Raw genomic sequence first — 16,343 nt, forward strand, 5'->3', positions numbered from 1 at the left:
ATGTCCTGCCAGTAAATTCAACAAAAATTACAAAACCGAACATGCAGTGAAACAGTTTCAAAATAATTTCAGACTCTTTTTGTAAGATACAACTTCATTGCTAATTTTTGCTCACAATCCACTGCATGCAGAACAGGACTTCACCAAAATGTAGCTGCCAGACCACTAATCACTTCAACAAAATCCGGCACAAAGGATTAAAAATAACCACAACCAATTTCGAAACTCAAAACACCAAATCTTTATTTTGGGATATTTGTGACACAATCCTTTATTACCTTGGATGAATTTGGAACACAATTTATAAGATAATAACTCATAAATAAACAATGTAACTCCATCAAGGAACACCAATCAATAGTTTTGGTGACTTTGGCAAACTGGTCTGCAAAGTGATAGCAAACTCTTCCGCTTGAGTCTTTGTGCAAAGTTGCAGTTAAACTGAGTCATATTTTTTCGGTAAAGTAGAAGAACTGGATAAGTGAAATAAAATCATAAATGCAATCAACATTCTTCAGTATTTATTTAACAAAATAAACCCTCCGTTACAATTCAGAAACAATGCTTTCCTTCACACCTTAAAATTCCATCTCAAATTCAAAGTACTGTGGGTCAAAGTGATGGATTCTCACATAACCATCTTCTCCTCCACTGCTGTAGCTGTAAACAAGAGAAAGTACCGTTAAACCAGGCTCTGCAGCGCACCAGACCACCCCACAGTGTGGACTGAGTTAGATTTCACACACTCTACCCCATTCTTCACACTGCTTGCAGATTAGTAACAACTTTCTAGCAGTACAGTACCTCACACATACAGATCAATTTATCATGTGTACAAGAAGACATACAGCAGATATACAGCCAACACACCCAAGGATGTGCTGGGAGCAGCCCGCTTGTAATGCTTAGCAGAACAACACAAAACAACACTGAAACAAATCCCTTTACCACCTATCCACTCAAACAGACAAAGGCCTCCAACTTTCCAAACTTAGGACAGGCCACCTCAGGGACACAGGTCCTTGGCCCCTAGATTCTCAGACATAGTTATAGAAAAGTACAGCACAGAACAGGCCCTATGTCTTATCCAATCCATGCTGAACCATTTAAACTGCCTCGTCTTAGTGACCTCCACTGGGACCACTGCCCTTCATACCCCTACGATCCATGTACCTACTCAACTCTTAAACACTGAAAATGTTGACATTGGGCCTCTAACTTTGGACCTCTCTCCAGGACTTGCTAAAAAGCAGTTCTACCTTCAGCATGTCTGAAGTTGGAGGCCAAATATCTATGAGCTAGTCAGTATCCTGACGAAGGGTCTCGGCCCAAAACGTCGAGAGTGCTTCTCCTTATAGATGCTGCCTGGCCTGCTGCATTCCACCAGCATTTTGTGTGTGATATTTACTGACAAACTGCATTTCACGTTATTGCATACATACCTTTTCCCATCTGGATGGAAAGCCACGCTGTTGATTGGGCCGAAGTGACCTTTCACCCTGCCAAACTCCTCTTCAAAAGACAAATGGAAAAATCTGAAATGGAAGCAAATTACTGTTTACTTGTAAGAATGAAAAGCAGAATAGAACCCTCTTACCGTTACCACTGGTCATCATCTCTGAATTCAGGACACAGTCATTAAATCAACATGCACCATAAACCAGAGGAAGTCAGCAGGTCAGGCAACATCTATGGAAATAAATAAAGTCGACACATTGGGCTCAGACCCTTCTTCAGGACTGGAAAGGAAGGGGGAAGATGCCAGAACAAAAAGGTGAGGGAAGGGAAGCAGGATAACTAGGTGATAGGTGGGTGTGGGAAGGGGTGAATTAAGAAGCTGGAAGGTGACAGGTGGAAAAGGCAAAATGCTGGAGAGGAAGGATGGTCACTAGGGGAGGTGATAGGCAGGTGAGAAAAGACAAGGGGGAAGGTCCGAGTGGGGAACTGAAGAGGAAGGAACTAGGAGAAGAAAAAAATATTACTGTAAGTTGGTGAAATTGACGTTCATGCCATCAGGTTGGAGGCTACCCAGATGAATATAAAGTTTTGATCCTCCAACTTGAGAGTGGCCTCATCATGACAGAAGCGGTTTCATTATGTACACGACAAAGAACAACTTATTTGTGCGGCTCGGCAGGCAGGAATGGTTAAATTTCAAGATTACTATTTCCGTTTGGTTGAAGATTTTAGTCCTGAAGTTATGAAAAAAAGGCTTCTTTTTAAACCGCTGATGTCTGAATGTTATGAGAAAAATCTAAAACCTGCGCTCTTATACCCTGCGAAGCTTAGAATTTCTCCGCCAAATGCTCCACGCCAGATTTTCCTTTCAACATCCGAAGCGAGAAGTTATCTGGAGGAGAACTTCCCTACTGCTACAGATACCAGTTTCTAATAATTGAATGATTCTGATCGTGTAAGATGGCTCTTGATTTCTTAAACCAGATTTAGCCTCTGGTTATTGGTGTAGGTTTATCCTATACTTTATATTTATGTTAAAGTGTATTTTCGTCATATTAATCGCTCTGTTTTATACACTTTAACCATTATACTACATTTTTGACTATTATTTTCGTTCCTTCGAAGGTATATTTTTAACCCTTCGATAGTGAATTCTTTATTAAAATGGTTTTTTGAAAAATATTTTTGGTTTTGTTTAAGATGGCGTTTTTTTTTTCTCTCTTGTCTTCTTCCTATAGTGCATCGCTTAACATAGCTTAAATATTTTTTGTTTTGTCTGGGCTATAGCCCGATTTATAAGCTTTTAGTGACTATATTCTTTTTTTTACAACTAACTATATTTAGAAGTATGGTTTTTAATATAGTGACTTTAATTTTTAGAGTCGGGGTGTTTTTTTTTAATATATATCCTTTATATACGGAGTGGTCTTCTGCTGACATGGGGGTAGAGTTAATCTCATTTTTTCCTTGTTCTAGCCATATTTTGGCGGTTTCGCATCTTTTTCTTGTAGGAGTGGGGTTTAGTTTGTTTTCTAATTCTATTTTTCTTTCACCAGTTTGTTTCAGTTTTTTCATTTGGGCTGTTTTTGAACTTCAAATATGTCTGCGTTGTCGTCACTTCCGGGTCCGCTCTTTATTTTTGTTCCTCTTCCGGGTGCATGAGTTTATAATTTGGTTAATCCTTTCTGTACCAAAGGGGTGATTTTAGAATTATGGCTCAGACCATTAATTTTGTGTCTTGGAATACTAATGGTTGAAACCATCCGATTAAACGAAAGAAGATTTTCAAAGTATTCCAAAGACTTAATGCTCATATCATTTTTGTACAAGAAACTCATGTGAGGAAGGACAAATATCGCTTTTTTTAGGTCTTGGCGGGGTCAACAGTATCATTTGAATTTGAATGCCAAAGTAAAAGGAGTTTCAATTTTTATTGAATCCTCTATTGCATTTGTTCAACACGATATCTTTTCGGATCCGAATGGTAGATTTTTGTTAATTACGGGTCTACTTTGTAATAAAAAGGTGGCTTTGGTTAATGTTTATGCTCCAAATGTGGATTGTCCTGATTTTTTAAAGTCCTTATTTACTTCTTTACCCAATCTAAATGAATATAAGTTAATAATGGGTGGTGACTTTAGTTGTTGTTTAAATCCTTTGATGGATAAATCTTTATCTATTCAGACTTTACCCAATAAGTCGGCCACTTGTATTAACTCCTTTTTGACTGATAATGGAGTTTTTGATGTTTGGAGATTTCAACATCCTAACGACAAAGAGTTTTCTTTTTTCTCACATGTTTATCATTCTTATTCGAGAATTGATTTTTTTTTTATTGACTCTTGTTTTATTCCATCGGTAATCAGTTGTAACTACGATATTATAGCTATCTCTGACCATGCTCCATTAAAATTTTCTATTAAATTTACAGATACAGTTTCTAATGCCAGACAATGGTGATTTGACTCTACCTTACTGCAAGATCCGGACTTTATTAAATTTGTGAAGGAACAGATCGATTTCTTCTTTTCAACTAATTCCACGGATGATATTTCTTGCGGAACACTTTGGGATACTTTTAAAGCGTATATACGTGGACAGATTATCTCTTATTCCGTTGGTTTGAGAAAATGCATTAAGAAGGAAACTCAGTTATTGGTCGATAAAATTAAAGAGATTGACAAGAAATATTCGATCACTCCTAGTAAGGAGCTTTACAAAGAAAGGGTTGAACTTCAAATGGAACATAGTTTATTACTTACATCTCCGATTGAAAATCAATTATTGAAAACCAGATCTGATTTTTATATACATAGTGATAAATCAGGTAAACTGTTAGCTAGTCAGTTGAAGAATGCTTCGGTTAAACGTCAAATCACTAAGATTCGTCAGCAGAATGGGGATTTGACAGTTAACCATGAGGAGATAAATAAGTCATTTCAAGACTTTTATACCTCCCTGTATCAATCTGAATTCCCTCAGGATCGTAATACCATATGTGATTTTCTTGGGAAATTAAATTTCCCAAGATTATCATCCGATGATCTTTCAATATTAGATACTCCTATTACGGATGCAGAAATCAAAGGGGTTATTTCCTCAATGAATTCTGGGAAAGCACCAGGTCCAGATGGGTATACAGTCGAATTTTTTAAGATGTTTTTCCGCTACTCTTTCTCCTTGGTTATGTAGGGTTTTTGAGGAAGCAATTAGATTGGGGAATTTGCCACAATCATTTTATACAGCTTCCATTTCTTTAATATTGAAGAAAGATAAAGACCCTACTGACTGTGCATCCTATAGACCAATATCTTTATTGAATGTAGACTCCAAGATTTTTTCCAAGTTACTGGCATCCAGGTTGGAGAAGGTATTACCCCAAATTATTTCAGAAGATCAAACCAGTTTTATTAAAAATCGCTATTCTTTTTTCAACGTTAGGAGATTACTGAATATTGTTTATACTCCCTCACATTGCACTTCAGAATGCGTGATTTCATTAGATGCGGAGAAAGCATTTGATAGAGTTGAATGGCCTTACTTATTTAATGTGTTGGAGAAGTTTAATTTTAGTCCAACATTCATTCCTTGGATTAAACTGATTTATCACACTCCAGTAGCCTCAGTGTTTACTAATAATCAAAGATCTCCCTTTCTTCGTTTATTTCGGGGCACTAGACAAGGATGTCCTCTTAGCCCATTACTATTTAACATTGCTTTAGAACCTTTGGCAATTGCCATCAGAGAATCACAGGATATTTTGGGTATTAATCGTGGGACAGATATTCATAAGTTATCTTTGTATGCAGATGATTTATTATTATTCATTTCTAATCCTGAGAAATCTATTCCAGCAGTTCTATCATTGTTGGCTCAATTTAGTGAGTTTTCTGGGTATAAGTTAAATCTTAATAAGAATGAATTGTTTCCTTTGAATAGAAAGGTCCCAATATATGGAAATTTACCTTTTAAATTAGTTAATGCCTCTTTTATTTACTTCAGGATTAAAATCACAAAAAACCATAAAGATTTATTAAGGTTTAATTTTTTACCCTTAATTGATCAGATTAAAGGCTTATTTACGAAGTGGTCACCATTATCTTTATCTCTAATAGGCAGGATTAATGCGTTTAAGATGGTTATTTTACCTAAGTTTTTATATATTTTTCAAGTGGTACCAATTTTTATTCCGAAATCTTTTTTTTACTAATGTTGATTCAAAAATTTCCTCATATATATGGCAGAATAAAAATCCCAGGTTAGGTAAAATATATTTACAGAAGACAAAGAAGGAAGGTGGGTTAGCATTACCTAATTTCAGATTTTATTATTGGGCAGTTAATATTAGATATTTGTTATGTTGGTTGAAAGACTGGGGTGGACCCTTTGGCCCTCATTGGGTGAGTTTAGAAATTAAATCGGTACCAGGTCATGCTCTGGGTTCTATTTTAGGGACTTCTCTCCCTTTTGCTCTTTCTAAATTGCCGAAACGAATTGACAACCCGATAGTTAAACATACTTTACGTATATGGCTTCAATTTCGGAAATTTTTCGGGTTGACTCAATTCGTTTTAAATAGTCCTATTGTATCTAATTGCTTTTTCCACCCTTCTATTATAGATCAAGCTTATTTGGCTTGGAAAACTAAGGGATTACTAAGATTTTCTGATTTATTTTTGGACAATTGTTTTATGTCTTTTGAGCAATTATCTAATAAATATAATTTGCCTAGATTTCATTTTTTTAGATATTTACAGATTAGGCACTTTTTAAGTACTGTACTTCCTACGTTTCCAAATTTTGTGCCTTCAGATATTTTGGAGAGTTTGTTTGAATTAAACCCTTTTCAAAAAGGGCTTATATCAAAACTTTATAATATAATTATGAAGATACGTTCAGAGGTCCTTTAGAAGGCCAAAAATGATTGGGAAAGAGAGCATAATCTTATTATTCCTATTGAGAATTGGGATAGAATTCTTCAATTAGTTAATACCGCTTCAATACGTGCCAAACATTCATTAATACAATTTAAGGTCGTACATAGGGCCCATATGTCCAAGGATAAATTAGCTCATTTTTATTCTTATATAAATCCTATTTGTGATGGATGTCAATTTGAAACTGCGTCTTTAACTCATATGTTTTGGTCATGTCCGCTTTTGAAAAAATATTGGAAAGATATTTTTGATATTATCTCTGCGGTTTTGAGTATCGATTTACAACCTCATCCTATTACTGTAATTTTTGGTTTACCAATGATGGACTCACTGCATTTATCTTCTTCCGCCTGCCGAATGATTGCTTTTCTAACTCTGATGGTTAGAAGATCTATATTGTTGAATTGGAAGGAAATTAATCCTTCCACTGTATTCAATTGGTTCTCTCAATCTATGTTATGTTTAAATTTAGAAAAAATTAGAAGTGGTGTATTTGATACTTCTATTAAATTTGAAAAGATATGGAGACCATTTATTCAATATTTTCATATGATGTAATATGACCCTGTTCCAAGTTCATTTGATTTTTCAGCTTTAATCTTATGTATGTTGAGAGGTTCAGAGTGGATGACATTGATGATTATGTATTCTTGTGAGATATTATAAACAGCCCTTTTTTTTCTCTTTTTCCAGTTTTTCTTTTTTTTTTGCTTCTTTTTTCTTCTTTATTAGCTATTAGATCAGTAGGTTAATTAATTTGCATAATATATTTTTTCTTTTTTTTCCTGTTTTTTTATATTATATATTATGAAATATCTAGATTTACCATGTTCATACATATACCGTATGGTTCATGTTTTGGTAAACTCATTTATACTGTAACCATTGCTTATGTTTTTTTTATGTGTAATGGGATTTTGTATGTTTGTAATCCCTTTATTTGTATTTTGTTCATATTATTAATAATAATAAAAAGATTGAGAAAGAAAGAAAAGAAAGTGAACCTCAGATACCTAGGGCTCCAAAGCTGTTTTCAATCAAGGGCAGTCCAACAAAAAGTGTGAATGATGAACGGGTTGAGAGCTCCAAGTTCCTAGGTGTGTCCTGGTCCAACCACATAGATGTCATGACCAGGAAAGCTCACCCATAACTTACCTCCACAGGAGTCTAAAAAATATTCAGCACGTCGGCACATGACAACAAGGAACTGCAGAATTGTGGACGCAGCTCAGCACATCACAGGGTCACCCTCCCGACTATTACCTCAGTAAAGCAGCCAGTACAATCAAAGACCCTACCTACCCTGGACATTCTCCCCTCTCCATTCTCTCACTGGGCAGAAGATACAAAAGCCTGAAAGCACGTATCATCAAGCTCAAGGACAGATGCTACATCACTGTTATCAGACTCTTGCATGAGATAAGATGGCCTCTTGACCTCACAAACTATAATCTCATTATGATCATTTACATGCACTGCATTTTGCCAGTAGCTTTTACACTTTACTCTGCTTTATTGTACCTGGATGCACTGTGTAATCATTTGATCTGTATGAATAAGCTTTACACTGTATCTTGGTACATGTGACAATAATAAACCAATTCCAATACCACACAAGGCTGAATCACATGAAGTCTACCTACAGTATTCCTCAGGTGAAAGAATGGACAGAAGCCTTTACAATAAAGTTCAGATTAAACTTGGAAAATATGCAATTAGCAACATCATTGTTACATACCGAGCCTCAAATTTCCCAATTCTCGTAGAGGTGGTTGTTACATCCATTGCTTCCTGACCACCACCAAGGACTACCTAGCAAAACAAATCAGCTGTTACAGCATCAATCACACGGTGGTTCTCAAGGTTGAACAAATATAGTGAGATTCAATTCGCTTGTCAGATAAAACATACTGTGAAATACATTTTGGAGCAGGAAAAAAAACACTCCCAAACACAGGGTAAAATAAAAATCAGCAATATCTAGAGATGAATTATGTGGGCAAAGATTTTGCTGACATCAGTTTTCAAATTCATCATGGGCATAATCCTCCCCACCACAAGACATCTTCCCATCACTGAGGATATCTTCATGAGGTGGTGCCTCAAGGCGGTGGCCTCCATCGCTCAGGATCTTCATACGGGACATGCCTTCTTCTTATTACTATCATCGGGGAGGGGGTACAGGAGCTTGAAGACACACAGTCAACATTTTAGGAATAGCTTCTGCCCCTCTGCCATCAGGTTTCTGAACAAACCCTTGAAGACTACCTCACTATTCCTCTTCTGCAGTTTTTGTAACTTATCATAATTTTTATGTCTTGTACCATATTGCTTTCAGAAAACAATACATTTCACATCCCATGTCAATGATAATAAACCAGATCCTAAAATCCTGGGACACGATTAAGGCCTGTATATGAAATAAGATTTTTTTTATAAGATGCAAAATACGATCCAATTTTTAGTGATCATGGTTTAACACCATAAATCAGCCTTCACAATTCACTGTGAGCTGCACAGAAAATCTATTTTAGCATTAACGCTACCCAGCTCAGTATTGGATATGGTCAATTACAGCTTGCTATTTCTCAGACATCACCATATCCCGTTCTGGTCACGTAGATCTTGTTAAAGATGACTCCAATTTTAATTTGTCACCATCAGTGCTTTGTGTCATAAAATGATACCAACATAAACAGGAAGAATTTGACAAATGCAAGAGGTTCTGCAGAAGCTGGAAATACAGGGTGAAACACTCAAAATGCTGCAGGAACTCAGCATGATAGGCTCCATCTTTAGAGAACATTAAAAAGTCAATGTTTTGGGCCAAGATCCTTCATCAGAACAAAGTGTGACACCAGACGCTGGAATCTGATGCAGAACTCAGCAGGTCGAGTGGCATCAGTGAGGGGTGGGGTGGGGGGGGGGGGGGGGCGGAACTGTTGACATTTCAAGTTGAAACCCTGTACCTAAACTTAAAATGCAGAGAGGAGATGGCCAGTATAAGAGAGGGGGAGTGGTGAGACAGGAGTCCGAGCTGATTGGTGGACAAAGAGGGATGACAGATGATGGGCAGGTTGTTCCAAGTAGTCCATTTTACAAAAACAGTCCACTTGTGTACTGGAAATGACATTAAACCATTTGATAGAGGTATACAAAATTAAGAGGGGTATAGATGGGGTAAATGCAAGCAGGCTTTTTCCAGAGGTTAGGTGTATGGGTTAAAGGTGAAAGGTGAAAAGTTTAAGGGGAACATGAGGGGAACCTTCTTCACTCAGAGGGTCCTGAGAGTGTAGAACAAGCTGCCAGCACAAGTGGTGCATGTGGGTTCGAGTTCAACGTTTAAGAGAAGTTTGAATAGATGTGTGGATGGGAGGGGTATGGAGGGTTATAGTCCCTGTGCAGGTCAATGGGAGTATGCAGTTTAACCAGTCCAGCACAGACCAGATGGGCTGAAGGGCGTGTCTGTGCTGTACTTTCTATGACTCTGAATTATGAAACAACCAAAATGAATTGTGTTCAATAAGCACCTCCTTCACAGTCCTCATGTACAACCTTAGAACCTTACAACCTCGTACGGATACGAGTGATGTTAATTACAACTCTGTAGCATGACCAGAATAGTCTAAGCACTGCTCTGGTTTGCCACCCAACCTGGTATGGTTTGGATTAGCCTTTGTTTCTCCTCTCCAAAGATATAATTAGCCAGAAAGAGTGGTGTTTTATTGATAATGATTTAAAGCACGAACCCAAGAAGCTAACATCATCTCAAGGATCAAAAATGCTGTAGAACATTATACAATCAACTTACATGCTCCACCGAAGGTGAAATAGCAGCAGAGTTCACAGGTCGCTCAGTCCTAAACGTTTTCAAATGCTCCAAAGTTGCAGAATCAAACAGCTGTAATAGAGAAAACCCATGGCTAAGAGCAGAAAGGCTTCTGTTTTTACCAGTCACACCTATGTGCAAAGGCCCATGACGCAGAAAAGCAAATGCTTTGTCACAGCTGTCCAGGCTCACCTGCAGCTCCACAAGATATGGACCACAGCCATATCCTCCTCTTTAAAGAACAAACTGAACCTGACCAAATATCATTCTGCCAACCTCTTCCCAACCGCCAGCAAAACAAATAGTGGCATACTGATAAAGCGAAAGGAGATCAGTTCAGGTTTTAATCAAATCATATGGCTCCTAATCTTTCACGCCGCTGGAAACAAGGACCGAAGAGAAGCAATGCAGAGGAGGCTCCCCTTGTATGAATAAATCTGCGTATTTAATTGGGTAAAACACAATGATGGTCAATCACATTCTTAAAATAAAAACCTATCAAATATTGAAAGGCCTGGATAGAGTGGGTGCGGAGATGTTTCTTATAGTGGTGGAGGCTAGGAGCAGAGGTTACAGATTGAGAATAGAAGGATGTCGTATTAGAACAAAGATGAAAAGGAATTTCTTTAGCCAGACAGTGGTGAACCTGTGGAATTTGTAGGAAGCCAAGTCACTGGGTTTAAAGCTGAGGTTGATAGGTTCTTGTTTTGTCAAGATGTTAAAGGTTACAGGAAGAAGACAGGAGAATGGGGTTGAGAAGAATAATAAATCAGCCATGATGGAATGATGGAGTAGACTTGATCTACCGATTAGCCAAACTCTGCTTAAAAAAAAACCCAGAATGTGATGTTGCAGAACATTTGGTCTGTTTATTTGTTGATCCTTAGGGTTCTTCCAGGAAACAAGAATGGTGAGCAGTCTCAATTCTTTAACAGTCATTTATTTTAGAGTACAAACGTACAAATACTAAAGCACTGGTGAGGCCTCACTTGGAGTACTGTGAGCAGTTTTGTGCCCCTCATCTTAAAAAGGATGTGCTGAAACTGGAGAGGGCTCAAGGAGGTTCACGAAAATGATTCCAGGTTTGAATGGCTTGTCATATGAAGAGTGAATGATGGCTCTAGGCCTGTATTCACTAGAATTCAGAAGAATGAGGGGTAACTTCATAGAAACCCATCAAATGGTGAAAAGCCTTGACAGAGTGAATGTAGAGAGGATGTTTCCTCTGGTGGGAAAGTCTAAGATCAGAGGACACAGTTTCTGAATAGAGGGGTGCTCTTTTGGAATAGAGTTGAAGAACTTCTTTAGCCAGAGATTGGAGAATCCATGGAATTCTTTGCCACAAGCAGCTGTGGAAGCCAAGTCTTTATGTCTGTAAGACAGAGTCTGATAGATTCTTGACTGGTCAGGGCATAAAGGGATATGGGGAGAAGGTAGGAGATTGGGGCTGAGAAAAAAATTGGATCAGTCATGATGAAACGATGGAGGAGACACAATGGTCCAAAATGGCCTAATTCTGCTCCTCATATCTTATGGTCAAACTAAACAAGGAGCTGAGAAACAATGCTAAGATGAATGAACAACAAAGGAGGAGAAGGCAAAGACAATGCACCTCTCAAACTATTTCTTATCTGAGTTTGGAAAAAATTAGAAGCACTATTTTTGACTCATCAATTAAATTTGAAGAAACTTGGAGACCGTTTATTCGACATTTTCATATGAATTAATTTGGCCTTTTCCAGACCTTCTTTCTGCTTATTCATGTTCAGGTATGGAGTTCCGGAGTTCTTTGACACTATCATATACTTGTAAACTGTTATTATTGCCCATGTTAGTTTAGTTTAGTGTTTTATTTTTTTTAATATATACTTTTTTTCACATATTTTCAAATTTTTTTTTCTTTTTTAATGGTTATTTTTGTTTTTTTTTCATATAATCATATGGACTTGATTGATTAAAGTATTTTCTTCTGTTGATGTTTAGTAGGATATTGTTATCTTATTATCAATGTGATTTCAAGTCTATTGTATTCATAATTTACTTATTATTATGTTATTTTTTTTGTGTATATATGAAAATCAATAAAAAGATTGAAAAAGAAAGAAAGACAATGCACCTGAAAAATCCATTACTTTTTATAATCCACATAACAAAAATCCCTTAGATAAAAATAAACAAATTGATTGTTAGACAATTACATTACATGGGCAATATGCTAATATTTAGCCAATAAAAAATTAGAAAGGCGATAAACTGTTAAACTAATGGCTATACCATTTTCTGCTCGTAAGTGGGGATGAATCACCACACACTGAAAATTACACGAGCTTGTTAAAAGGTAGAAATGACTAAAATACAACTTTAGTAAAAGTACAAATCTTATAAAAAGTATTCAAAAAAGTGATTTCCAACTCTCCTGTGCATACATTTTGGTTGGAGGGGAGTGGTTTAAATCCAGTTGAGTTTATAGTTTAGTTTAAATTAGACTAAACCGCTCCAGTGGTAATGTTTGGAGTGAAAGCGTTACACATTGCTTACCTTAGCAGTATTATCCTTCGAAGCAGTGATAAACATGGTCAGGTCCAACGACGTCTGGATGTCATTAATTTGCTTGGTGTGCTCTTTTGCTTTACAAATTACTTCCCCAGACTGTCACAAGTCACAAAAAAATGTTAATTACAACCAAAATACTAAAAGACAGTAATATGAACTACAGACAGGTGGGATTAGATAAGGACAGAGAATAGTGCAGACACAATGGGCTGAACGGCCTGTTTATTCTAATACTTGTTATTCATTTCTCAACAAAAGTGCAATGCTGCTACAATCTCCTGGGTCTAGATCAGAAGATCAATTTAGATACCTAAGGAGATAAAGACTGATCTCTGTGGAAAAGCAGTGAGAGGTAGGTAAAGATGGTGATTTCTTGGTAGGACCCCACTGAACATGTTCAAAGTTGTGGAGTATGATGTGCTGGATACAGAGGCTCATGAGGTGGTCAATAAAGTCAAAAGGAACTCTATCCTGGTTAAGGTGGTGGAAAGAACAGCTGAGTACAGCACAGATCAGGAACTGCCATATTAAATGGTGGGGTCGACTTGATCTCCTCTTGCCCCTACTTTGAGCTTTTCCATTATAAGGTGTTGATCACTGCCCATGAAGTGAGTTGCAGTAAGATTCTCTTGCTAGATGCTGAAAGTCATTAGTCTTTGCTTCCTTAGGAATCAGCAGAGATTCAGCATGACATCTAAAACTTCGACAAACTTCTACAGATGAACCTATTGACCGGCTACATCACAGCCTGGTAAGGAAACTTCAATGCTCTTGAACGGAAAATGCTACAAAATGTAGTAAATGCAGCCCAGCTCGTCACAGGAAAAGCAACCCCCCCCCCCTCCCCCCAACCTCTGAGCACATCTACACAAAACACCATCACAGGAAAGCTGCATCCATCATCGGAGATCCTCAGCACCCAGATCATGCACTTCCCTCACTGCTGCCATCAGGAAGGTACAGGTGCCTCAGAAATCACACCACCAGTTTCAAGAACAGTTATCACCCCTCAGCCAACAGGCTGTTGAATACAAGTGGATAACTACACCCGCTTGCCCAATGCCACAAAAAAATGATATTATTTTAAGGACTCTTTATCTCATGTTCTCATTACTTATTGCAATTTATTTATCTTTGCACTTTACAGTTTCTTGTCTTCTGCACTCTGATTAATCTTTCATTGATCCTGTTACAGTTACTGTTCTGTAGATTTGCAGAGTGTGCCCCCAAGAAAATGAATTTCAGGGTTGTATAAGGTGACATATATTTACTTTGATAATAAAATTTACTTTTGAATCATTAGTTTATTTGTACCTTAGCACTGAACTGCACCAATTCACCGTTCTCATGCCCTGCAATGACAAATTCTCCGAGAGGTCCCCAAACAGCACTTGTGATCTTTGATTCATTGGCCGAGACCTTCATGTACGGTTCATTATTACCTAAAGTTCAACAGAACATTAATGATAAGGTAAATGTTCCAAACTAGCTTACAGCTCCACAATGCTTTACATGTGCAGAGCAATTGTAGCTGAATATTACAAGTCCAGACAGCAGTATAGGTAATATAGCAATCAATATATACAGTGGAAATGCAAAAAGAGCAATATGATAGGAAACAAAATCATATTCAGGATTGATTAACTAAGGTGCCAGGGACAATTCCACTACCTACAGTAAAAAGTGCCACAAACGCTTGAAGATACTCGCAAAAAGCCAGGCATCTCCTTGCTTTAATATCCTGTTCAAATGACTGCATCTCTAATGGTCAAACACTCTCCAGAGTCTGGCATGGGCTTGAACTCAGAGATGAGCCATCACACTAGACATGACCTGACAGGTGACAACATAGGCAAAAACGCTGGCCTTGTGAGCACTCATGAATTTACAAGTTAGACCAACACCACCACTGGTTCAGACTACATCAAATCAAGCAACTAAACACTTCCAACTGACAATTCGTTTTACCTGGCAGAAGGTTAAAATAAATGACTGTTAATTATGGATTCTTTATTTTGAATTATAAAACCTGAGATGTAACACTAAATGAAAAAGCATTTTTTGGGAACGTCACAGAATCTATCCAGTTAGGAAATGTGGATGTTGAAGATGTCAGTTGTTATCTATACATTCTATCTGCTAGAAATGAATACAGGAAGCATCACAGCTAATTACAGTTAATGCAACAACTCCTTGCCAACTCCCACTATTTTACTCACACAAGTTGTCTTAATCCAGAGGTTCCCAACCTTTTTTATGCCATGGACCAATACCATTAAACAAGGAGTTTTCTGATGACTCGGCCATAGTTGGATGCATCAGCAAGGGAGATGAGGCTAAGTACAGGGCTACGGTGGGAAACTTTGTCACATGGTGCGAGCAGAATCATCTGCAGCTTAATGTGAAAAAGACTAAGGAGTTGGTGGTAGACCTGAGGAGGGCTAAGGCACCGGTGACCCCTGTTTCCATCCAAGGGGTCAGTGTGGATATAGTGGAGGATTACAAATACTTGGGGATACAAATTGACAATAAACTGGACTGGTCAAAGAACACTGAGGCTGTCTACAAGAAGGGTCAGAGCCATCTCTATTTCCTGAGGAGATTGAGGTCCTTTAACATCTGCCGGACGATGCTGAGGATGTTCTACGAGGCTGTGGTGGCCAGTGCTATCAAGTTTACTGTTGTGTGCTGGTGCAGCAGGCTGAGGGTAGCAGACATCAACAGAATCAACAAACTCATTCGTAAGGCCAGTGATGTTGTGGGGGTGGAACTGGACTCTCTGACGGTGGTGTATGAAAAGAGGATGCTGTCCAAGTTGCATGCCATCTTGGACAATGACTCCCATCCACTCCATAATGTACTGGTTAGGCACAGGAGTTCATTCAGCCGGAGACTCATTCCACCGAGATGGTACCGGGGTCCGAGACATCTCAGATCGGGTGCAGGTTATTCTCGAGAGGGAGGGCAAGAATGCAGATGTTGTGGTCCATGTAGGGACCAATGATGTGGGTAGGATGAGTGAGGGGGTCCTGCGTAGGGAGTTCAGGGAGTTAGGTGCGAAGCTGAAGAGCAGGACCTCGAGGGTAACAATCTCAGGATTGGTACCTGTGCCACGTGCGAGTGAGGCAAGGAACAGAAAGATTATACAGATTAATACGTGGCTGGGAGGATGGTGCAGGAGGGAGGGCTTCAGGTTTTTAGATAATTGGGTTTTGTTCCAGGGAAGGTGGGATCTGTTCCGAAAGGATGGTTTACACCTGAACTGGAGCGGTACTAACATTCTTGCAGGGAAGTTTGCTAGTGCTTCTGGGGGGGGGGGGGTTAAACTATATTTGCAGGGGCGGGGATCCAGAATGTGAGAGAGGATAGCTAGCGAGAGGAAGAATAAAGGACAGGTGGGGACTACACGGTTCCGGAATATTAAGTGTGTAGTAGAGAAAGGTGAGGCGGAACAAGTGATAAGGAGGACACATGTACAGAGGGACGGTCTGACAGAACATGGAGTTAAATGTCCAGAAAGAATAAGTAAATTTAGGAAGGACAACAAAATTCTAGGGGCATATAGC

At 38.3% G+C, this 16,343-nt stretch overlaps 1 protein-coding gene across 1 annotated transcript in view; it reads right to left on the bottom strand.

Moving 5' to 3' along the window:
- Positions 1-504: 504 nt before the first annotated feature.
- The window catches only part of eif3i (eukaryotic translation initiation factor 3, subunit I), a 29,707-nt gene continuing 13,868 nt past the window's right edge, over positions 505-16,343 (bottom strand). The window contains exons 6-11 of the mRNA XM_059949148.1: positions 14,092-14,219; positions 12,763-12,873; positions 10,207-10,296; positions 8,134-8,207; positions 1,443-1,535; positions 505-660 (exon numbers count right to left, since the gene is read on the bottom strand). Of these exons, the coding sequence (XP_059805131.1) occupies positions 579-660; positions 1,443-1,535; positions 8,134-8,207; positions 10,207-10,296; positions 12,763-12,873; positions 14,092-14,219 (578 nt within the window). The 3' untranslated portion in view covers positions 505-578. The remainder of the gene's footprint in view (positions 661-1,442; positions 1,536-8,133; positions 8,208-10,206; positions 10,297-12,762; positions 12,874-14,091; positions 14,220-16,343) is intronic.

Source organism: Hypanus sabinus, chromosome 24 (assembly GCF_030144855.1).
Source record: "Hypanus sabinus isolate sHypSab1 chromosome 24, sHypSab1.hap1, whole genome shotgun sequence".
Classification (NCBI taxonomy): Eukaryota; Metazoa; Chordata; class Chondrichthyes; order Myliobatiformes; family Dasyatidae; genus Hypanus; species Hypanus sabinus.